This window comes from Tursiops truncatus, chromosome 3, assembly GCF_011762595.2.
Source record: "Tursiops truncatus isolate mTurTru1 chromosome 3, mTurTru1.mat.Y, whole genome shotgun sequence".
NCBI classification, from domain to species: domain Eukaryota; kingdom Metazoa; phylum Chordata; class Mammalia; order Artiodactyla; family Delphinidae; genus Tursiops; species Tursiops truncatus.
In genome coordinates this window covers 135,137,909-135,162,527 of record NC_047036.1, presented here as the reverse complement: position 1 = coordinate 135,162,527, position 24,619 = coordinate 135,137,909, and the positions used below count along the sequence as shown (strand labels likewise).

Sequence of the window (24,619 nt, the reverse complement as noted above, 5' to 3'; positions counted from 1 at the left end):
TATATATGGAATTTAAGGGGAAAAAATGTCATGAAGAACCTAGGGGTAAGACAGGAATAAAGACACAGACCTACTGGAGAACGGACTTGAGGATATGGGGAGGGGGAAGGGTGAGGTGTGACAAAGCGAGAGAGAGGCATGGACATATATACACTACCAAATGTAAAATAGATAGCTAGTGGGAAGCAGCCGCATAGCACAGGGAGATCAGCTCGGTGCTTTGTGACCTCCTGGAGGGGTGGGATAGGGAGGGTGGGAGGGAGGGAGACGCAAGAGGGAAGAGATATGGGAACATATGTATATGTATAACTGATTCACTTTGTTATAAAGCAGAAACTAACACACCATTGTAAAGCAATTATGCCCCAATAAAGATGTTAAAAAAAAAAAAAAGAGTTACCATCTATTGATCCACCTTGTACGCAAAACATAATTCGATCCTGATAGCTCCTCTGAGGTAGGTACTATGAGCATTGCCATCTTCCTCAGATGAGGACACAGAGGCTTAGAGAGTTGAAGGAATTTGCCCAAGATCATCCAGCTAGTAGAACAGAGCTGAGGCCAAAACACAAGACTGTTCAACTCTAGGGTCTGTTTGCTGTGCTGCTTCTTGCTATACTTGAGGATGCTGTTTTTCCTTTTTGCTAAATTTCTCTGGCCTCTCAATGCCTACAGAGTGGTGTTTCATCACCACTGGTGCTTACACCACAAACATGATAATGCCTTACGCATAAATTCATTTGGTTACTAATCACCCACTCAGTGCCTTGCCACATTTTTGTCTTGGCATCATATAACTTTCATGCCTTATCAAGTCTACCCAACATGAGCATAACCTATTGGTGGCAGTGCCCAAGTCTTACAATTCTATCTCCCAAGGCCTAAAAGAACATGTTTCACCTGGTAAAAAAAACATAAATAAAATTAAGTTTCTGTCTATTTGTTTGTTACATATTCAAGTACAATGACTAAGAGACTATCCCCAAATGTGAAGGGTAAGTTTAGCACAGCCTCACTTGGCTGTGGTATAAACAATTTCACACTGGGGAGTCCAGGAGGCACCTCAAGAAAGTAAACACATTTAATAACCTTTGTACTATTTGATTTTTTTAAACCAGAAGCATGAGTTATTTTTTTAAAGCACCATCAAAAATAAAGATAGATAAATAGAATTTTTAAACCCAAACATTGGCGAGAAAATGACAGGGCAAGAGACTAGGGTCAATAGTTATCTTCCTGAGCAGACTTCCAGAGCAAGATATAATAACAGCCTAGAAGAATATAAATTCCTGTGAATAGAGAAATGAATGTAGCCTCAAATGGGAATTTCAAATCAACAGTCACAATGGAAGATGCACCAAATCACAGGCCCTGATTTTTAGTCATGTTACTTCTTGGTTAGAGGATTCTGTGTGCACCAGGCTGAGTAGCAACAGGAATATGCTTTATTAAATGGTGGTTTAACAATTCATCCTACAAATGCAGGGGTGGCCAGCTGATATGCAATAATTGTCTTTTGGTTTGAGTTGATGTAGAAAGGGACCATCAGACCGTAGATGGTAGGGCTTTGCCCCAGATGCCTGCCCTCTCCACCTTTGTCCCATTTTGCCTTGTTCTACCTTGTCTCTGATAACTGCAAGACCAGACCAACTGTCCCCACACCTTTCTAGCATAAGCATTTAAACACCTCAGCAATTCTACAGCCCAGGACACACCCACTTCCTTCCAGTTGTCCACACACCCATTCCTTTCACTGGGATTAACATAAAATTGCACTTAGAGAGGAAGAGAAAAAGATTTCCATATTCAAATTGAAAAATCAATTTCAGAGTGGAATATTTGACTTACTTTGCAGTCAGTCCAGTAGAGCAGGTCAAAGATGCCCACTTGGATGATGAACTTCAGAAGTGACTACATCTGACACCTGCTGCCTTCAAAGCACAGGCCAGGGAGAGAAGGATGACACTATAGAAATGTGATCAGAGTCATTGCTGAAGGGGAGGTGGCTGGTGAAGACATCTTAGTCTCTGTAAAAAGGAAGCTGACTTTAGGGATCTTTTACAAAGCACTAAAACAAAAAATAGGCATTTGAAGGACACTTGAAATAATTGAATGAGATTACTTCAGGCAGTCTTCTGCCTCTAGGAAGCAGCATACCTAGGACAGATGCCTCTCCATCACTACCCATAAAGCATAGCACTTCACAGTGACTTGGCAAATTTCATCCCAGGAGAAGGTTATAATCCAGGAGCACATTCAATTATATTTGACATACGGATCATGTTCTAACCCAGGTCTGTCTGGCTGTAGAAGGCAAATTCCTAACCACTAAACATTCTGCCTTTTTTGTATATTTCATTCATCTCTTTTTTCAATGGCATTTTTCCAACTAGAAAAGTAATACAAGTTCATTGTGGAGATATTGGCATATTTAGGAAATCACAAAGAAGAAGACAAAAATCACATACAGTTGTTACCACTCAGATATATAAATATACGGTTAAATTTTTGTCTATAAAATCTTCCAGTCTTTTTTCTGCAAGAGCACACATTTCTGAGATGGCAGGTGGGAATTACTGACAATGCCTTTAAACTCCAAGTGTCCCTTCAAAAGCAGCTGACCATTTGGGGGAAGAAGACTTGGTCCTCATGAGCCACAAAATGGCCATATTTCTTCACTTCATTGGCAGCACTAACCAGTCGGGCTCACCTATGAGACACATTTGACTCTTGCTGCACTGCCATTTCCACCTCACTGGAGTATCCACTCCTGTGGGATCTGGATCCTTTAACAGCTCAGGGGCAAACCTGACTTGGCTAACACTTTCATTGTACGCCCATTGTACGCCCATCCTCTTTCTCAATGATTGACTCAAGGGGACCAAGCAGACAAGGAGAAGGCCATGGGAGCTTCTGGGACAAATTCTTTGCTCCTAAGAGAGACACACCAGAAAAGACAGTCTTTTATTATCCCAGATGCTGTCCTGTGTGGATTAATGCCTGGAATTGAAGAGCCATTTTAGGAGCCTGAGAGAAGCCGGCTGGGGAACAAAGCCTGAAGCGATAGAATATTCTAGATGACCTGTAGGAAGACATAGGAGGCCGCCGGACACAAAACAGACTGTCACAAGGAAAGAGCAATTTGCTGAAGAATATGTACAGTATGATCCCATTTAGATAAGGAAGGAAGGGCGGGAGGGAGGTAGGGAGGAAGAGGAAAGAAAGGCATAGAAAAGAACCAAGAGTAGACCCTGGAGTAATATACACCAAAGTGTTGGCACTGGTGACCTCTGGGAGCCACGTGAATCAGGGCCTCAACTTTTTATTCTACCTTTATTTGTATGGTTTGAAGTTTTTACAATAGCATGCATACATGTATTGCTTGTGTAATTTTCTAAAAATATTTCAATTTTAAAAAGTATATGTGGCTTCCCCTTTATTTGAAACTTTAGAAGTTCGGAGCATTCTTCTAAAAAAAGGTTTGTGGTCAAAAAATTCTTCAAGTTATTTTCAGTTTCTAGGGGGATCCTCTCTATCTTACAGCTCAGCACTCCTGCTGTTTGTCAGCAGAGCTTCCTTTCCCACAGGAAAAGCCACAGGGAGATCATGAGCTTTGGTTCAGTTTGCCTGGGGTCAGTGTCTGAATGGTGAAGTGGGACAGGGCGATAAACCTCTTCTGTGAAATCAGGACATGGGCATTTGGCTAACATCACCAGAGTGCTGGCTGGCCTTGTAGGGTATCCAGAGATGAGTAATGCATGGGATGTATCTCCAGGCACTACAGCACAAGGGTTGTGTAACATGTCTCAAAGTGTGGACCACAGTCCCCATGTCAGAATCACCTGCAAACTTGTTAAAATGCAAATTCCTGCACCCCACTCCAGATCTACTGAGTCACCATCTCTGAGGGTGGGTCCCCCAAACCTGAATTTTTTTCTTATCTGTAGATAAAGTATGAGAACTACTTTCCTCAGAGGGTGAAGTGGCCTCATCAGAATAGGTAGTCAATCCTCTGGGGCAGAGGTGGCGCAAGTACAGGTTCTTCTTCCTCATCCTGGCTACCTGGATGCTCAGAGCCAAAGTAATGGCCCAACTGTAGTCATGTGGTTTCACGGCATGAGGACGATTAGGAGCCCTAATCCTCGTTCCTCACGTGAATTCCCTGACTTCTTTCGTTCCTCTTGCCATCTTCGATGTCCCCTAGTGAGTTACCTGGGACAAGCAGGGTAAATGAATAAATGAGTAAGAGCAGTGCTTTATTAATCACTCAGCCAGATGCTGTGCTAAGTGCATTGCATCATACCTCATTTAATCTTCACAACAAACCTAAGACCAGGTACTATTATTAATCACACTTTACATATGTTGGAACTGAGGCATAGAGAAGTTAGGTAATTTTTAGAGCAGGTGCTGGAATCCAGGTCTCTAATTCCAAAGCCTATGTTCTTAAACACCTACTACTTGCCTACTTGGCATTGGTGAACAATGGTGGGCCCACACTTTTCATATAAGACTCACCCTGGGGCTGCAATCTCAGTGGAAAAGCGGGGGCCAAGGCTAACCTTGAAGTTTTTTTTGCATAACTAGCATGCTATTTTCACTTAGATTTTATGTTTCAGATCAATTTTTAAAAATTTTGAAGATGCTTTTATGAGCACATTTTTTCAATGTTTTGTCTTATTTTACATATGTATATATTTACGGAGGGTCACAAAAGGGCTCATCTGTAGTGGTGCTACCATTGTAAATGAATTAGTGGAACTATTTCATGTCAAATTCATTTAAAATTTTCTGTTCAGTAACCGTTGATGATTTGCAGGGGGAAATGAAAGCATTTTTACAGAAAGAACCCCCCCCCAACTTGGTACATATTTTGATACATATTTAATAGTCTGTGTATCATATAACAACAACAGCAACAACAAAAAGTCAAACTGTGAAAAGGTCCCATCACCTCCTAGCTATACTCCTCAGGGACGCCCACTGTAAAAAGCGCATGCGCTTGCTCACTCACGCGCGCGCGCTCTCTCTCTCTCTCTCTCTCTCACACACACACACACACACACACACACACACAGGATCATACCACCAACATGCAATGCAACCTACTTTGTTCACATAATCAAATATCTTAGATATATGACATTTGCTTTGTTGTTTGACTTGAGAAGAACTTCCGTTCCCCCTTCAAGCCTAGAGGGCAGAGGAGACAGGAGAAGGCCCTCTGAGCTGGAGGTAACGTCTCCGCCCAAGCCAGCGCTCAAGGCCGGATAACCAGTGGGACTGCCAGCTAAGCGGGCCCCCGCCCTCCCACGGCCCGGACAAATGGCGGGAGGGAGGAAGTGTGCAGCTGGGAAGCTCCGCCGCTCTCGCCCGGGTTCCCCGTTTTCCCCGACTGAGACTGCGAGGAAAGTTAGTGCGGAAATCTGCACCCACCTTAAACCCGGCCGGTCCCAGGAACTTCCCCCGCCGCTGGGACCAAAGGCCGGGATGGAGAAGTCACCAGAGGGCGCGCTCCCGGACCCGGGTCGCCACGCGGGGACCGCCTCGCTGCAGCGCCCTCTGTCGGCAGCGTACGTATTTGAGTACGGCCCGCATCTTTCTGCCTGTAGTACTTGGTGTAGGTGTTCGTGTTAATGTTCCTGTTCGTGTGCAGATGGGTGTCGGGGTGTCTAACGCCGGTGTACGCCTTTGCACTCCTCTTAGCAATGTCAAATTCAGCTGGAAATTTCTAGATAGTTCTGCTAACTCTGTGCATCTGTGTAGAGCTCCTAGGGACATAGATTTGTGTGAAAATGAGTGTGAAGATATAGTCTGGGTGCCCAAAGTGGTGTGCCTTGAGTGTGGCATCAGTTGTATATATGCCTGTGGATATTTCACTTTCTGCTCCCATCCATCTATGAGTGAGTACCTATGAGCATAGGCAGTATTCCTACAGATTTGAATGTTATTAGTAATACACACATTTATCACCTTCCGAAGGCTGTGTCTGTATGAATATGCATGTGTGTGTGTGGCGCATGAAGCACAAGGGGTGGTAAAAGTGTGTTTCTGAAATCCAGATGTTACAGGAGTAATGTGGGGGGAGGATGCTCCGGACATACTAAATCTTTTGCACTTCATCTCATCCTCTTTAACCTCAGGAGAACCATAGATTTTGCTTTTGGACCCTCTAGCATACAACTGCTGGATCCTGTCCTGAACTCATCCTCCTGTGTGACCTCTCCTTGGCCTTCTTTCTCCTCTAGTCTGTGGAGCCCAGGGAGGCTGCCTGTTACTGTCTCTAACCACCTTGGCCATGATGTCAACCCAAAGAAGTGACCATCCCATCTCCTTCCTTTTTCCCCACCCAAAAGTCATTTCCTCTTAGTTCATTACCTGGGATTTTGATGCCTGTGTTTCCTCTGCCTTATTGATACACACAGAGAAAAAAAAAAGGAACTTCTTGAAATTCCCCAGAAGGTTGTGAGAGTTGTTTTCAGTGTTGCAACTTGGAACAAGTCAGTTTCTAGTTTAAGTTTCCATCAGAAAGCTTGGTAGGAGTAGGGTATATAAGCTCCAATAGTAGCAGCAGCAGAAGAAACAAATGGTTTCAGACCCAGGGAACACTGCAGCCTGACCAGAAGCAAGGTAAGCACTTGCCCAAGCCCTCTCACCCCTTCCACAGGCCCACAGGCTGTCCAAGGGTAGACACCATTCATGCGCTACCCCTGTACCAGGCATTGTGGAGTGGGTGAATTCCTAGAAGCATTCCTGGTGACTTACCTGCTGGGACACTAGTGAAAAGTCAGTGCTTTGGGGATTAATATACAAAGTATTCATTTTAAAAGTCAACTAATAATAATTGTATATTAAGGTCTGTGAACAAATGCACATTTTATAGAAAGGTTTGTCTTGTTTTAAAGTGGTATGTATATAAAAGTGTGTTCCTCAATATTAATGCTCATAAGTTAAAGGATTGTATAAAGTGAGTGGTGCTTCCCTTATTATTGTAAACTTTTTAAAAGCCTTTTATTCAGTAAGTAATAATGAATCCAATAAGTAAATGAATTCATTCTTATACCTCATAATTGAATGTTATAAGCATAGTTGGTCCCATATTTGTCGTGGGCTTGTGACAGTCAACTGGATTGACAGTTAAGTTATCCAGATCTTTTGGATTAACTAATCACTTAAAAACTGGAAAGCAACACCAATGTTTAAAACTACTTTCTGAAGTTTAAAATCTGTGAGAAGGAAAAAAAAAAGATAATCTTTACTGTGTCTTATAGTTGCCTAGGTAAATCGTGTGCAATAATTTTCAGGTTAAAAAAATAATGATCAGTTTAAAATATCATTTTAACAAAGAGATTACTAAACCTGAGCTGATGGCCCACTTTTTTCAATAAGGAATTTCAAGGTATTAGAAAGAATTTGGGCAGCCTCTTAGAGTTCATTTTACTGGAGTCTGAAATTTTACTATTTCTGTCCATTCATTCTTCTAATAATTAATGAAATCCCTCTGAGCTAGACTCTCCCTGCTAGACTCCAGGGACATAGTGTGGAATAAGACAGACATGATCACTGCCGTCAGAGAGCTCAGTGTGGTGGGGAAGACAAACATGAAAGAAGTAACTATATGATTGCAATTGTGTTATGTAAGCGCTGTCAAAGGAGGAATGGGGCTTTGAGAGGAAACAGCCAGGAGTCCTGACTTCATCAGGGCACCATGCTGGATACTTTATGTGAATTCTTTCATTACCTCTTCATCACAGCAGCGTTCCCATTTTACAGATTAAGAGTATGAGGCTCAAAGACATCAAGTGACTTGTCCAGAGTCACACACCTAACAAGTGGCAGAGCTGGGATACCAACACAGCACTGCCTGTCTCTAGAAATGGGACCCTTTGCATATGCTACACAAGCCTTCTGTGACTATGTCTTTTTATTTTTAAATAATAATTCTCTTTTCTAATTAAAAAGAAATGAACAAAATAAAACTTAAAAAAGAGATGCCTAGTCAAGTGTCACTGGCATGCCCATGTTGGCACCAGAGTTAGGGAGCATTAACATACCACAGGACCTGGGGTCCCTGCGTCCCTCATACAAGGGTTTCAAGAGTTTAGAAAACCTATGAAATTACATTTTAAAACGTTTAATCCTTAAAACTCTCAAATTTAGCAGGCCGAGAAAATGTGATCTGTGGGATACAACCAAACAACCCTTTGAGATGGGTATTATGTCCATTTTACAGCTGAGGAGACTGAGGCTTAGAAAGTAATTTGGCCATTATCATATGATTAGTGAGTGGTCAAACCGGAATCCAAGCCCTTGGTATCAGATGATCTAGAAAACAGCAGGGTAACTGCATGCTGCCCCTTTTTGGTTTCCCCTGGGTTTGATTAAGAAAGTGACCCACCACCATCTCTACCTTCTGCCAGTGTCCTGTGGTTTAAAATGTAGGTGATACAAAAATGGGAGCTGTTTCTTAGAACCATCACCAGGGCTCCCTTGACCCTAAAGTGTTGTTCACCTGAAATTCTCAGATGCATCTGAGGCCCAGAGGGGAAGTGCTGGGCACTTAGCCAAAGGGAAAACCACAGTGTTAAGAGAGCATAAAGGATTCACCAGGAGGTGCCAGGAATCTCTACCATTTCCATTCCCAGAGTGCTGACATCTGAGTTGTATAGGCCTGTGCAACTGCAGTACCTCTGTGGGCATTTCCCTACAGCCAGGCATGACTTTTTTGTTTATCCATCACAGACAACACAGAGAGAAATCAAATTTTTCCTTTATCTCTTCTGCTGGGTACAAGCTAACACATTTGGTTGGCTTCTATAATATGTCATCTCATTGCATTCTCCCAACAACCCTTTGAGATGGGTATTATACCCATTTTGTAGATGAGGAGACTGAGGCTCAGAGAGTAATTTGGCTGATCTCACACAACTAATGAGTGGTGCAACCAGAATTCAGGTCCATGCTGCTGGACTCCAAGCCTACAAATGTACTAACTGGTGCTCCATGGCAACTAGAACTTTGCTACAGTCATAACTTGGACTAAATTGATAGATGTGCCCTTGAAAGTTGCATGCTGCAGTGACAAGAGTGCTGACAAGAGTGTACGGGAAGGCCTGACTTCTGCTCCTGACTCTGCCACTCACAACCTTTATGATATAAGGGAATAAAATACGTGGCAAAGTTGCCCTAGGATTAGCAGCAGTTCTGACAAAGCCATGATTTGTCAATATTCTGTTACCCCAACCAAGGGATGCTTATTTTTAAGGTATTTCACAGAAAACTGTGAAAAGATTCTTGTTCTTCATATAGCCCAGTGGTTTCTGAAACCATGTTCCTACAGAACGTCGGTGTTCTCCAAGATGGAAGGAGGTGAATCAGACTGAAAATAAATAATAATCATCTCCACCTAATTCACAGGTGGGGTGTAATTGTCAGTCTGAAGATTTTCATAAACCCTGGATACTAATCTAGACTGAGTTTCATTATAAGTGAAACTGATTTAGCACAAAAGTATGCATTTCATTTTCATGTTGAATATATCAATATTCTATGGTCTTCTTCCAAAGAAGGGGCTCTCAACCTTGAACATGGATTAAACCAATGGATCTGAAAGAGTAGTCCTCAGACCAGCAATATCAGCTTCCCCTGGAAACGTACAGGAATGCAGACTCTCAGGCCCCACCAGACCTGCTGAATCAGACATTCTAGGGTCAGGGTGGGAATGGGGGCCAGCAATCTGTGCTTTAGCAAGGCTTCCAGGTTATTCTGACATATGCTCAAGTTTGAGAACTACTGGTTACCTTATGTGGGAGGAAATAATCTTTGTGTTTAGAACAGTTACAGTCTTAAGCAGGGAGAGAAAGGAAACCTCACCAACAAGGGCTGGACTCACTGCCAGAACTTGAAAGATCACTTCAGTATTACTCCCTATGCCCCCCAACCCAAGTCCTTTAGTCCTGGGTGTCACCGCATATACTGCCTTGTGCTGCTGTAATACGGGTATGTAGCTCATCTCCCCTACTGGAGGGTAGGCATTTAACACACTGACTTAAGAAATATTTGTTGAATGAAAGCATTTGCTCCTAAAAGTCGGGGTCCAGGTAAAAATCATTTTTCACTCTCAGCTGCTCTAGCTCAGTGCCCTTTACACAGGAAGTACCAAGTAAATAATGACTGAATGTTGATCTAGACAAGTCACATTGCTTCTCTGAGCCTTAGGTTTCTCATCTTAAAAATAAGAGCATCATATCAGATAGCTGGCCATAAGGTCTTTCAGCTGCAGATCGTCTGCGCTTCTCTATTTGGAGATGTTCTTACCCAGAGACTGGCAGAGGGCTCCTGGAATTCACTGAGTATTAACCTGACAGTGTAGAGAAGAAAGAGGAAGATAAAGATTAAAGACAATGTACATAGAATGTGAATATGGTTTCCAAAGGTGATTGCATAACTACTGACATTCTCTCTTCTCTTATCCCTCCTCTTCTTTCTCTTTTCCTCTGTCTCCTCCTCTGTTTCTCCCCCTCCTGCAGATGTACCCTCAGCAGTTGGTTGTCTCCTGGTTTTCCCTGGTTTTGCTGGCACCTCCCATCATGGCTATATGGGAACTGGAGAAAAATGGTAACCAGCCTTTCCTGATTCTCTATGAAGGCCCCAGGATCTAAGACAGGACTGTCAGGCAGCCCCTGCTGGGAAATCAGACTGAAATGGGCGGGCCTTGGGTCTTCCTAGTGAAAGCCATCACTCTGGGATAACACAGGCCCTATGTCCTTGTTCTACCTTTGAGGGTATCTATTATTGTATGGCTTGAGGGTATCTATACTGTTTGGCTTTCATGTTAGATGCCAGAGAAGAAGATTTTTATGGACTATGGTGGGAAAAGAGATATGGATTTTGCCAGTATTACTAAAAACCAGCTGTATCATATGATTAAGATTCCAAAGTGAAAGATTAGAAAAGTATAAGAACTATGTTCTAACATCTTCCACTCCACCACGCAATATTACCCCCTCAGTTGGCACCGAGATGACTTACCTCTGACCAAGCACTTTGGGGAAAGCATGGAATTTAGACCCACACTGACTTGGGTTCAAGGCTGATTCTGCCACTTATTGGTTATGTGACCTTGAGCTGGGTCACCTCTGAGCCTGAGTTCCTTCGACTGTAAACTGAGGATTACGAAGTGATATCTACTACATAGATTATTAAATGTACTAGTGAATGCAGAAGACAACTCAACAGATAATGAAGTGATAGTAAATGTTAATTAGTATTATTGTTTTGGTTATTTAAAATAATGTCTCTGGTGATTCAGGAGAACCTGTTGACTTTCCCAGTGATCAATAAAAATTATTAGTAGAATAATAGATAGGTATTATTAGAATAAGGTGCTCCCTCTATCCTTCTAGTATCTCACACACGTTAAGTATGTATTAACTGATTGTTAGTTGTTCCTGAAAGACGCTCAGATATTTCTCATTGAAGCCAACATAATAATGTTGGCAATTACTGTCTTTAATAATAAAATAATAATAATAGTTGATATTTATTGAGGCCAGCATCTCATTTAATTCTCACCACAACCATAAGAGATAGGGACTGTGTGTACCCCATTTTAAAGATATTAAAAATAGAGGCCACAGAGATTAACTAACTTACCCAATTTCACATACCTGGTAAGGGTAGAACAGGAACTTGATCCCAATTCTGTCTCACTTCAACGCTTATGAACTTAAGTATTTGAAGAAGGTTTTACCAGAATGACATGAGCAATCGTTTCCTCTGTCCTTGGACAGCTGAGCAAGAGGAAATAGGCATACATTTAAAATGAAGACATTGCAGCTGATGATGAGAAATGATCTTTCAATAGTGAGGAGAATACAACACTAAACTCGGTCCCTGAAAGAAATTTGGGGCTCTTCCTCCATTCTTAAGAATTTCTGGAAGATGACAGTCCAGCCATCCCTGCTCTGCCCCAGGAGGTTCTGAGTGTTTTAGACCCTCCCTTGAATAAGGACAAAGCCCTGAGCCAGATGATTATGCCAGATTCCTTCCAACCTTGGGATTTTTAGTGAGCTCAGGAGCTTTGGCCCTTTCATAGTACACCCTTAGTTACTTCTGATTTAGTAAACCACAGAAATTCCAGAAAGTCAATATGAGAAACACTGAGAGGGCGTGCAGCTTTGGAGACAAGATGAGATGCAGCTAAGCATTAGGTTCTAGATGTGCCTCATCAGGCTGCCGCCTGCAGCTGTTTCCCCTGCCCTTGGGCAAGGGTCTTCGGCTTCTGAATCTTAGTTGTGACAGGAAAATAGCCTTGCTGGTCAGTCACCAGTGGGACACAGAAACCAGAGAAAGCCAAAGGTGCCACATGGTTTTATGTCAGCACAGCTGACCATTTTCCAAGAGTTGGGGCCCAGATGCTTTTTACCTCTTGTCTCTGTTACCCATTCAGTAGTTTTAAAGCCCTTTGATGTCAAGTGGGAAGTTTATATTACACAACAGCTTTACATTTGGACGCCAATCTCAAGAGCTAGCAGTTACAGCTCATTTAAGGGCAGTGTCAAGCTCTTATATAAATTAGCTTATGTGATCCACATCTCCACCTTCTGGATCAAGTACTAATATGTTGCTTATTTTAAAGATAATGACCCTGAAGCTTAGAGTAATTGAATGCCTTGCCCAAGGCCACAGGCCAGTGTAAGAGACAGAGCTGAATCCTAACTCAGACCTGTGTGGTTCCAACATCCAGGCTTTTCACCGCTGTGGCTCTCAAACTAGAGTGGGTTTCAGAATCTTCTGGAGAGGTTAAAAACAGGTCACTGGGCCCGTCTCAAAGTTCTTGATTCAGCGACTGAGAATTTGCAATGCTAACAGAGTCTCACGTGATGCTGGTAGTAGTTGGATGATCATGCTTTGAGAAGTACTGCATTAAACAATTCTATTTAATTAATAATTGGTGCATGAATGAATGAATGAAGATTTGATGTGAAATACTCTTTGAAATACTATATTAGGCCATTCCTCAAGTGCCAGTTTAGATACTGGTATTAAAGGTTCAATGCAGGGAATTCCCTGGTGGTCCAGTGGTTAGGACTCTGCACTCTCACTAGCAAGGGCCGGGGTTCGATCCCTGGTCAGGGAACTAAGATCCTGCATGCTGCACGGTGCAGCCAAAAAAAAAGATCCAATGCAAAGCTGCAGAGACAGAAGTTCTGAGATATAACTCTTGTGCTTCTCACTTGATGTAACCTTGCTTAACCTCTTGGTCTCAGTACCCTTCTCTATAAAACGGAAAGATTAAGATCTACTGAACTGCCTCTAAGAAGGTAAAATAGCTTTTAAAAACACAGAGAGAATGAAAATCTCCATTGGTGAGTTTCACGCAGTTGGAAATAAATCCTTCAATCCCCGTGGAAAATTGGAAGGCATTTTCTCATGCAGTTGTCTGACCTTTGGTGTGTGAATAACAATAACAACCAATGCTGAGTGATAGGTTCTGTGCTAAGTGTTTTACACGCTTTTTTCATTTAATCCTCACAGCCAAACCTACAAGGCAGATACTATTATTATTGTCATTTTACAGACAAAGAAACTGAGGCTCATGGTAATTAAGTATCTTTCTCCAAATTCCCCAGCCAGCTATTGGGGACAGGATCTCAGTCCTGGTCAGTCTTTCTCAACACTTATTCTCTCTGAATGTGAACTGTGCTGGAAGTTTCTTACATCCACCAGGCCTTCGGGAAAGAATATTGTGCTGTTTGCATTTTTCAGTATATCAAGGTTTTCCTCATCTGCCAGCTAATCAGAGGTTAATTATTCACGGCAGCCTGGCAGTTAATGAGCTTATGGCAGCTATTAAACTCTTTGCTTCTCTCTTCCACAACCTTGAACTCAAATGGTGCCCAAAAACCTGAGATCATCTTACCAAGCATTTGCTGTTATGAGCAAGGTTGTGCTGCTTTAGCCATCCAGATACCGAGTAATCCAAAAATCACAGTCTGGTTCTCCAATCCCTGTGCTCTCCAGTTTATGTTGTAGAATTGGATTGGTATCCTGACGCCCCTGGAGAAATGGTGGTTCTCACCTGCGATACCCCTGAAGAAGATGGCATCACCTGGACCTCAGACCAGAGCGATGAGGTCTTGGGTTCTGGCAAAACCTTGACCATCCAAATCAAAGAGTTTGGAGATGCTGGGCAGTACACCTGTCACAAAGGAGGCGAGGTTCTGAGCCATTCGCTCCTGCTGCTTCACAAAAAGGAAGACGGAATCTGGTCCACTGATATCTTAAAGGACCAGAAAGGTAATTCCATTCCCTTGGGTAGCATCAATTTTCTCTTTTGCTCCATAAGAGATAAAAAAGTTAAAAATTTAAAAGGCAAGACATGGTTAGTATAGTTAATGAAGTAATACCAAGTGTCTTACTGAAACCACCCGAAACCTACATTTTCCTTTGCTGTACACTTTGGGTTATCAACCATCAAAATCTCCTGTTGAGAGAGTTTCATGGGAAGTCTAGATGCTTTTCCTGAGGTTCTTTTTAAATGACAGTGATATTATTGGATGGCTAATGGGAGTTAGTTAATGTGCATAGTGTGTAACTCAGCACTGGGCTGATAGCCTTGAAAAATATTAATACCCCCCTCCGATATGTTGGGTGTGTGGCATACAGAATCAGCATCCTATTGGGACATTCCCAGTCCTCGCTGACTGTCTGCCTGGGGAACAGCAGATTTTCCAAGGAAATAAATGGAAGATCTTCAATCTTGTACCATTTGGTGGCCTGTGATTCATCGCAATAAAAATCTTTGCAATTTAAAAGAAAGAAAACCCCTAAATATTGAATTCTTGTTCTTTTCAAATCCAGAGCCCAAAAATAAGAGCTTTATAAAATGTGAGGCAAAGAATTATTCCGGACATTTCACCTGCTGGTGGCTGACAGCAATCAGTACTGATTTGAAATTCAGTGTCCAAAGCAGCACAGGGTAAGTGAAACCATTCGGGTTTCTCAGCATTTTGCTAGAACTTTCTCGATAAGAAAATAAGGGCAACCTAGCAATGGCCCATCAGTTAATGATAAGGGAGAAAATAAAGCCAATCCTATATTTTTAACCCCCCATCCACACACACACACCCTTGTCTAAATTAGGGAGAGAACATGGAGATTTAAGCTAATTGCCTGAACAAATGTATGCATTAGAACAGGATATTATTGGGGCCTGGGAAGAGCCTCTGCTGTGTTTGAACCCACTCATCCAAATTGCCTGGCAATGCCTCATTAAGGCTCATAGCACCACGGCAGGGGTGGGGATGGCGGTGATAAAAGGGGAAATTGAAGCTGTGAAGGACTTGCCGAAATTGCACCTCCAGTCGAAAATAGAAACAAGAGCTCTAGGCATAGATCTTGCAAGCCCTGAGGCTGACTCCAAAACTCTGTGAGGCCTCTAGAAATCTTCCCAGGGCCACTTCAATTCCTTTTTCTTCTGCTGACACCACCAATCTGAAGTTCACTGTTTGTCCTATGCAGCTGGGCTTACCCCGAGAAACCAATTCCCTTAGTACAGAACCTACATTAACCCGCTGTGTGACTTCCTTCCCTCTCATCAAAGTTCCCAAACAGTGTAGGAAAACAGAGTAAACCCTAGGTGATCATCCTGACCTGGCCACTATTTAACTGAGTAAATTAACCTTTGGGGTCTTACTATTCTATCTTTAACATGAAAATGCTTACTAAAGAAATGCTTATACAAGTGCAGAGAGACATAGATGCAAGAGTTCATTGTGGTGTTCTTGGTGATCAGCAGGGCAAATGTTAAGTAAAGTGTGGTACATTATACCCCAGCTTAATGTGCAGTCCTCAAAGTGAATAACCCAATCCATGTGGTCTGTCATGGAGCACCCCCCATAATATGTTCAGAAGGGGGAAAGATGGTTGCAGAATTATGTACACCAAATTTTATATATATATATATATATAATTTGATATTATTTCATAAAAATAAAATCTATGTGTGTATATATAGATAAATATGTGTGTATGCATATATATTGATACATGTGGATATATGATTGCTTTGAATATTCACAGAATAATGTCTGGAGGGCTACAACAAGCCAGGAATAGTATTTATATCTAAGGAGTGACATTAGGGTTAAAAAGGGGATTAGGGTTAAAAGAGACATACACATTTCATTTATACACCATCTTTATCTTTTTAATTTTTTAAAATTGGTATGTATTGATTTTGTCATTAAAATCCAGAAAATGAGTTAAAAATTTTAATAAGGAGATTTAACCAGGAGCTTTGGATCTAAAAGTTTTCAGATTCATTTAAGCCAGAGGCAAACATTTGTATTGGGTTGGCCAAAAAGTTCATTAGGGTTTTTCTGTAAGATCTTATGGAAAAACCTGAACGAACTTTTTGGCCAAACCAATTATTACCTCTCAAAGCAACGCTTGTTCTCATGGGGAGGGCAGCTTCTTACCCCCTTGAGAGAAATCAAACCAGTTGGAGAAATTTTGTCCTCAGACAGCTGTCTGGTTACAACAGGTAGGGACGTGCCTGCAATCATGTGACACAGGATAATATCTGTCTTTGATTTCAGCTCCTCTGACCCCCGAGGGGTGACGTGTGGAGCAGCGACGCTCTCAGCAGAGAGGGTCAGAGTGGACCACAGGGAGTATAAGAAGTACACAGTGGGGTGTCAGGAGGGCAGCGCCTGCCCAGCCGCCGAGGAGAGCCTGCCCATTGAGGTCGTGGTGGAAGCTGTTCATAAGCTCAAGTATGAAAACTACACCAGCAGCTTCTTCATCAGGGACATCAGTGAGTTTGCTTGATTATATGTGCTTAATAAAGATAGATGCCGGTTCATCACATGTTAACAATGCTCCATGCACTGGGGTTAGGGGTTTATACGCATTCTCTCTTTTATTCTGCATCCCGCCCCGAAAAATAATTATAATGTAGATACAATTGTCTGCATTTTAAGGAAGAGGAAATTGAGTCCTAGCTAGGTTAAACAACTTGCCCCAGAACTCACACATAGCAATTCAGACCTGGATCTGCCCCGCTAGAAAAAGCAGGCTCTTGGCTACACTTCTATTCTGCTGCTCAGGCACCTTCCATGATGAATTCAAGAGCAGCCCCTCAAGCATAACATTCATATGCAGAACCAGGGCTTCCCCTACTAACTGCAATTATTCCCAACCAATCTTTCTGTAGCATTTGAAAAAGAGATTTCTTTATTGGAATATAAACCCCTCCAAAATGGATGTCTGTTTTTTTCAGTTGGAAGATGGAGATTTTTGCCATTTGTCATTTCCTTTACCATTTATCCAGTGAACATGCATCACGAAATAAAAAGTGATAGAATCACAGAACCTGCTCTAGCATTTGTGGGGAGATTGCCTTTGGTGGAAAGGAGAGGGTGGGGTCTTGTTCACATAGGGTACCAAGGAAGGTCTCTATGAGGAGGTGGCATTTAGCTGAGTCCTAAAGGAAAGAAAATGCCACTGTGTTGAGAAGAGGAAAGAATATTTGTGGAGCATCTGCTAGGAGTCTTGGTCTTTGTGTGGAGAGGTGCTAGATCCAGAGAGCCCAAGCCCATTCCATGGACTCTCTCCCCTCCCCCTCCCCTCCTAGAAAAATGTACATTACTCGAGGACAGAGTCTTTCTGACACTCACTGTTGTGCTTTCCATGCACAGTCCAGTGGCTGTCACATAATGGGGGCTTTTTATTGAATGAATGAGTGACCGAGCATAGAGACAATTTGGCTGTAACTGCCACAGGACAAGTCGGTGTCAGATTCCACGAAAGGGCTAAAGAAAGAGCACTAAGTGGAAAATCTCTCATCTGGTCCCCAGCAAGAGGCTCAGCCCAATTCCGAGTTTGGTGCAGAGGGGAATTGATTACAGAGAGGGTGGTCCTTCACTGCAAGCCCAGACGTGAGTGTCTTGTCTCTAAGAACTTTCCTCTGAGCACCACGCAGAGGTGGTTCCACCACCAGGGCCCCTGTGACTGCGCAGGGATGAGAAGGATTCTGAGCCTCTCTCAGGTTCAGCGATAGAGGAGGCAGCAGTTGGTGACAGCTGCCTTGTACAGGCACCAGCGTGAGCGCCAGCCGCAGGGGTGTCTCATGTCTGCCAACCAGGTGCTCAGAGAAGTTAAGTAACTATGATATGGACTCAGAGCTGGTCAAAGGCGAAAGGGGGACCAGAAGCCAGAACTATGTTACCCCAAAGCCCCATTAGCAAAATAAAGGGTGTTTCTCTCTCTTCCACAGTCAAACCAGACCCACCCAAGAACCTGCAGCTGAAGCCATTAAAGAATTCCCAGCATGTGGAGGTCAGCTGGGAGTACCCTGACACCTGGAGCACCCCACATTCCTACTTCTCCCTGACATTTTGTGTTCAGGTCCAGGGCAAGAACAAGAGAGAAAGGGTAAGATGTGATTCAGGTGCTGTCTATTCTGTAGTCAGGTTTATGTAGGCCCACATCAAGGAGATTAATGATGATAATAGCAGCGAATGTTTATTTGGCACTTTCTATGTGCCTGAAACAGTGCTAAGGGTTTTCCCTGCGTATCTCACTTAATTCTCACAGTAACCCTAGAAAGGCAGGCAGTGTTACTCGTACCACTTCACTAGTGAAGATTTTGAAGCTCAGAGAAGTTAAGTGACTTGCCCAAGGTCACCCAGCTAGAAAGTGGCACAACCAGGACACAAAGGCCATGCACCTAACACCCTACTGCCACCAGTATGGTTGAACATTATCTTGCTCTCAGAATTGGTCCTGATATAGGAAATCTGGGCTCTAGGAGCCTAAAAATGTTTCAAATTGACAAATATAATGGGTGATAGAACATTCATGCTGTGTCTCATCCAAAATAGATAATTCCCGGCTGTCCCATATATTGTGAAATTATCTTATTGAACAGAATGTTGGCTAAGACAATGGCTTTCAAACTTTCTTGCCTGAGCATCATAATCCCAAGGTTCTAGAGGCCCTCTTATAGAGCCTGAGACTCCTTGGGCCAGTTTTAGAAATCACTAAACAAAGGCCTTATTCGGCACAGTGTTTAGCACGTGGTAGAAATTCAGTGATTCAGGTACTCCCTGAGAATTTTTTTGTGGAAGGGAAGGGCTATTCTGGAGTAGATTTTACCTAAAAATTATTTAAAATCTTGATATGTACTTCCCAATATAAGATCTATATTATTAACAGGTAGTATTTATAGAGCACTTTGAGCATGGTTAAATACCTTGCTACTTTAACTTTTACAACTCTATGAGGGAGTAAGTATTATTATCCCTCTCTTACAAATGAGGAATTGAGAAACAGAGAGTCTAAGATATTCTCCTGTGTCCACATAGCTAATAAATAGCAATGCCTGGGCTTGAACACAGATTTTATTCTGATAAAAGGATCAGGATATGGAATTTCAGAATATCCAGGGGACAGCAAATCTGTCTCAGTCCCACCACTGACCTAGTACTGCGGTGTGTGCACATGGGGCCTTCATGCAAGGCAACTGTGCTAGAAAGATGAAAACTGGACCAAACAATTTCTCCCTCAGGGCTTTGGACTTATAAAGTAGAAAAGCCGCATCTGTGTTCAGAGCTGCTGTCAGTAGGTGGCACAAGTTCTACACACACCCCTATGAACTGCGAGTGTGGTGCCCTGAGACCAAGGTGTGGCTGTTTTGGGAGATTGTACTTTGCCAAAATATGCCCAGCCCACCTTGTGATTGCGTTGCCAAAAATTTCCCTCTCCTTTGCAGAAAGATAAACTCTTCACGGACAAAACCTCAGCCAAGGTCACGTGCCACAAAAATGCCAACATCCGCGTGCAAGCCCGGGACCGCTACTACAGCTCATACTGGAGCGAATGGGCATCTGTATCCTGCAGTTAGGTGAGCAAGCCTGCGAAGCCCAGCCCAGCCCTGCACACTCAGTTGTACCCAGGTGCAGGACAATGGTGGGGACTGTGTGGGACAGGAAAGAGGGGGTGGGATGCCCAGCACGCAGTCACCAGAGGCAGAAACATACATTTGTTCATTAACAGATACTTATTGATGCCCATAGTATTCCAAGCAGTATGCTGGGCACAGGGACACTGCAGTAAAGAAAGCAGGCACAGGTCCTGCCCTTCCGGAAGGGAAGGCAGTGGGAGAGAGAAGTAGCCAAGAGTCAGAGCATAGGTGTCCTGCAAGCTGTTTCCAGGAATTAGAATCTTATCTGGAGACCACTGGGGGCCACTGAAGGGCTTTAAGAAAGGAAATGACATGATCAGATATTCTTTTAAGAAAACTCTCGAGGGCTTCCCTGGTGGCGCAGTGGTTGAGAGTCCGCCTGCCGATGCAGGGGACACGGGTTCGTGCCCCAGTCCGGGAAGATCCCACATGCCGCGGAGGGGCTGGGCCCGTGAGCCATGGCCGCTGAGCCTGCGCGTCCGGAGCCTGTGCTCCGCAACGGGAGAGGCCGCAGCAGTGAGAGGCCCGCGTACCACAAAAAAATAAATAAATAAATAAGAAAACTCTCGAGACTTCCCTGGTGGTCCAACGGTTAAGACTCCGTGTTCCCAATGCAGGGGGTACGGGTTCGATCCCTGGTTGGGGAACTAAGATCCCACATGCCTCAATGCACGGCCAAAAAAAAAAAAAAGAAAGAAAAGAAAAGAAAACTCTCAAGATAGCCTCTGGTAAGCATGGTATCAGCAAAATCCTAGGCCACATAAGAAAGGGCTGGACCCTTCTGACGAGGAACCCCCAAAATCCAACTGCCCCAGATAATGTGTTGTGTGAAATAAGAAGGGTTTGCTACTGAATTTCAGATCCTCATAGACACTCGCCATTCTTTTTCAGGTTTTAACCTCAGGATGAAACTTTGGAAGAAAAGTGGAAGACATTATGCTAAATTTTTAAAAGGTGCAATGGAACAGGACCCTCCCCCTAAAGATATTTTCTACCAATTTGCTTTTTTTTTTTTTTACGATTATAAAGATATCTTTGCTGTATTTTTATATTTAAATGCTAAATGCCCACCGAAACAATCAGCTAATTTATTTATACAGTTTACAGCTAGCAGGTCACAGCTGACTTTTATGTTATTTACCTATTTAAGTAATTTATGTATTTATTAATTTATTACTGTTATTTAACATTTGTGTGCCAAGATATATGTTTCATATACTCATGACCTGATTTATAAGGAATGGGCCCTATTATGCAAAATGTGAATTTATGTGTTATTTATACTGACAACTTTTCAATCGAGGCTGCAAGTGCATCAGTTTTATGGCAACCAGTAAGAACACAGTGTTCTGATGCCAGCGCCATAATATATTTGTAATGGATTAGAACACAAGAGATAGTTAAATAGACATGGAGATACAAACTCTTTGAGGAGGTCCTGGAGAGCAGATATTAGTTCCCGTGTCCATGAAGACTTCCTTGAAGTAGTGGTGATAATTCAGAGCTGTTTGCACCTCTAAACAAGTTTAGTCTTTGGATGCCTGAAATTAGAAAGAGCTAAAAATGATGATTGGAATTGAAATTCAGCTTCACCCTTCCTGGCAGCCCCTGCCCCCTTCTATCTGTAAGACGAAGGAGAATGACGTGGAGATAGCGTAAGTGTCTGGAAAGTAAAAAGATCTTATGATTCAAGAGAGAAGACAAGTGTAGTTATGGCTAAGGACAAAATTGTCAGAATTGCCAGTTGTTCCTTAATAGGCACACAAAGAAGCAGACAGACGCGGAGAAAACAGCCATGAATCTCTTACTTGTTAGCATGAGGGAACACGACAAGCGGATATGACTAGAAAGTTCCGAGCCATTAAAATGCTACTTTTAAGTAATGAATGTGCTTTTTGTAAAATGATTCCATTTATTTTCTGTTTACTTATTTATTTTTATATTCTGATGGTGAATAAAAATATAACTCTTCTTTGCAATAATATTTTGGGCTTTCTCAGTTGACTGGGTATCCTGTTCCCACGCTTACCAGGGCTGTGTTATTTTTCCCTTACCATTGAAGGACTGCCCCACCATGAAGCAATTTCATTTCTGGTTTTGCACAATGGGCCCTTTCCCTTTATAGGAAAGTCAGTGTCTTGCCAAGCTCAGGAAATGTCCCTGTGATCTGACCACGGGGGACTCTGCAAGGGCACTAAACTGCATTATGCCCCTTCAGGGGTTGGATACTCTTGCTTCTGTCACCTTCTAACCTGGAATCAACTCTACTGGTTTCCAAAGCATCATGAAACAAATTTCCCACCTGATAGAGGCATGGGCAGCCCATCCCATAGGTCCAACTCCAGTGTTTATGGAGGGTTTGCCATCTGTCTGGCCAATGGCTAGGCCCTGGGGTTGAGGAGTTCCAAAACACTTTGGGTTTGCCACCCCGAAACAGTGCCCACTCCTGGCAAAGCCTATAAGACTGGGTTGAAAAGTTAACTTCAATACCACGAAATGTGAAAATATTCAGTGTACATGGTGTATATGGTGCCCTGGGGTAAAAATGAAGAAGGATCAGTATAACCTGGAGTCACCCAGGAAGACTCGACAGAGAAGGGGAGGTGCCCACTTTGGGCTCAAAGGATGGCCAGGGCCTGCCAGTTCCTCGGAACTGGCAGGCCCTGGCCACGAAAAGAACAAGTGGTGGGATCAGAGAGAATGGTGTCCATTCTCTGCTATCTTCAAAAGCCAAGTGCACACATCTGGCTTCCTTGCAATGGCAAGGTAATTATAATAGGGATGTTTGTTTACATTCCTTATTTTAAGTGTCACCTGGACCCCTTATTGCACTCTACTCCTGGCCTGGAGGGATAGTGTAAAATTTCTATCATTCTAATCCAACATTTGAAACATATCATCTTGTGTTAGTAAACCCACACTTGATAGCACATGGGTGGTTAGTAACAACTATGCATTCTTCTAAGGGCCTTTCATCTAGAGATACCAAAATGCTTACTGGGCACTTAATGAACAACAGTAAACAAGAAAAACATAATCGCATTTCATAAGCACAGAGACCTGGGGACATTTCCCAAAACTTCTGGCAAGCCTGGGGCACCGCTCAGGTGCCCTGGCTCCACCAATGCCCAGTGCTTTCCTAACACAGCCTCTTAGCAGTTGATTAATTTCAGTTACATGTAAGCAATGGAGAGTTTTTCTCTTTGAAAAATATTCTCCAGGACAGTCCTTTCTACTGGGAAACTAGCCACTACAAATGCATCAAATGTCCTAGCAAAAGAGCTCAGGACGGGGCACCGGGAGCCTGGGCCCTGGGCCTACCCAGCCCTGCTATGTGACCATGTAACCTTCGGCAGGTCACTGGACACAATCAGGTCTCACTCCCAACTGCCTTCTTCCCTGATGTCCCTCCTCAGCTCAAAGGTTGGGAAGCTAAGTAATCACTTTTCCAGTTGCTCTTGCTGCCCAGCAAGGTCATGAGACCCAGTTCTGGCTCATGAGATGTAAGAAAATTCTTCTGGGGGTTTTTCTGTTAAAAGACAAAGCTATGGCTTACATCACCCTTCCCCTCCTTCTTCCTCTCTTCAGCAGATGAAATTTAAGAAGTCTCAGAGGATGCCTTGCACCCAGGATAGAAGCCATCATGCTAAGACAGGAAAGATAAAAAGACTCTGGGACCCTAGTGATATCATCAAGGAACTGAACCAACCCCTGTGAGTACCTACCCCAGCCGTCTTGTTGTGTTAGAAAAGCAGACCCATATTTGTGTTTTTTTAATTGTGGTAAAATACACACAACATAAAATTTACCATTTTAACCATTTTTAGGTGTAGAGCTCAGTGATATTAAGTACAGCCACATTGTTGTACAACCACCACCACCATCCACCTCCAGAACTTACTCTTCTTCCCAGACTCTGTACCCATTAAACAACAACTCTCTGTTTTTAAAATAGAAAATGAATAAACTGAAAATTGAATAAAGACATCCTCCTAAACATTCAGATCCTCATCTATGAGAGGATGTTGGCCAAGTCAGAAAAAGGAGCCAGGCCAGCACAGGAAGGGACTGACATCAGAAAATCTGGTTCTGCCCCTTACAGCTGGTGCGACCTTGGGGAAGGCCTGGAGTACTTGATTTCCAACGATGCCAGGTTGGGTCCTGGTGATACCCTACCTGCCTGCAGAGAGGTAGCCATGGTCAGGAAGCCTGCTGCAAGGGCAACCTGAGTGTCAGGAGGATTCACATGTGTTGGTGTGTGTGTGTTGAGGGGTGGTCTGGGCAAGTAGCTCCCATAGGACAGACACCTTTGCTGTTCCTTCATTCACTCCACAAACATTGTTCATCACTCTGCCCCTGGCACCATCCTCTACTTTCTGGATACAGGAGTGAAAAAGACCTTGCCCCCACGTGGTTTCCAAAGGCTTAAGCTTTAAATTCTAAGCACTGGAGGCCACTTCCTGAGGGTTAAGAGCACTATGAAATGAGATCACCGGTTTAATGTGATTGGCACAATTCCTGGTCCATAGTAAGTACCCAGAAAATGGTAGCTATTTCCACTGACTAGCTCTGTGATTTTGAGCAACCCAAGCCCCCAGTTTCCTCATGTGTAAAATGGGATAATAACAGTCCCTATCTAACAGGGTA

General features: G+C 43.1%; 2 protein-coding genes across 9 annotated transcripts in view; one reads left to right on the top strand and one right to left on the bottom strand.

The window, feature by feature from the left end:
* ADRA1B (adrenoceptor alpha 1B) overlaps positions 1 to 2,461 on the bottom strand; it is a 627,213-nt gene extending 624,752 nt beyond the window's left edge. For all 8 annotated transcript variants that reach the window (XM_073802761.1, XM_073802764.1, XM_073802767.1 and 5 more), the window contains exon 1: positions 1,849 to 2,461. The gene's annotated coding sequence lies outside the window, so the exon portion shown is untranslated. The remainder of the gene's footprint in view (positions 1 to 1,848) is intronic.
* Positions 2,462 to 4,977: 2,516 nt separating this feature from the next.
* On the top strand, positions 4,978 to 22,050 carry IL12B (interleukin 12B). The gene is made up of 8 exons (XM_019945227.3): positions 4,978 to 5,573; positions 10,530 to 10,617; positions 14,026 to 14,301; positions 14,866 to 14,983; positions 16,605 to 16,822; positions 18,284 to 18,441; positions 19,781 to 19,912; positions 20,864 to 22,050. Exons 2-7 carry the CDS (start codon positions 10,530 to 10,532, stop codon positions 19,910 to 19,912), a joined length of 990 nt encoding a protein of 329 aa, XP_019800786.1. The 5' UTR covers positions 4,978 to 5,573; the 3' UTR covers positions 20,864 to 22,050.
* The last annotated feature ends 2,569 nt before the right edge of the window (positions 22,051 to 24,619 follow it).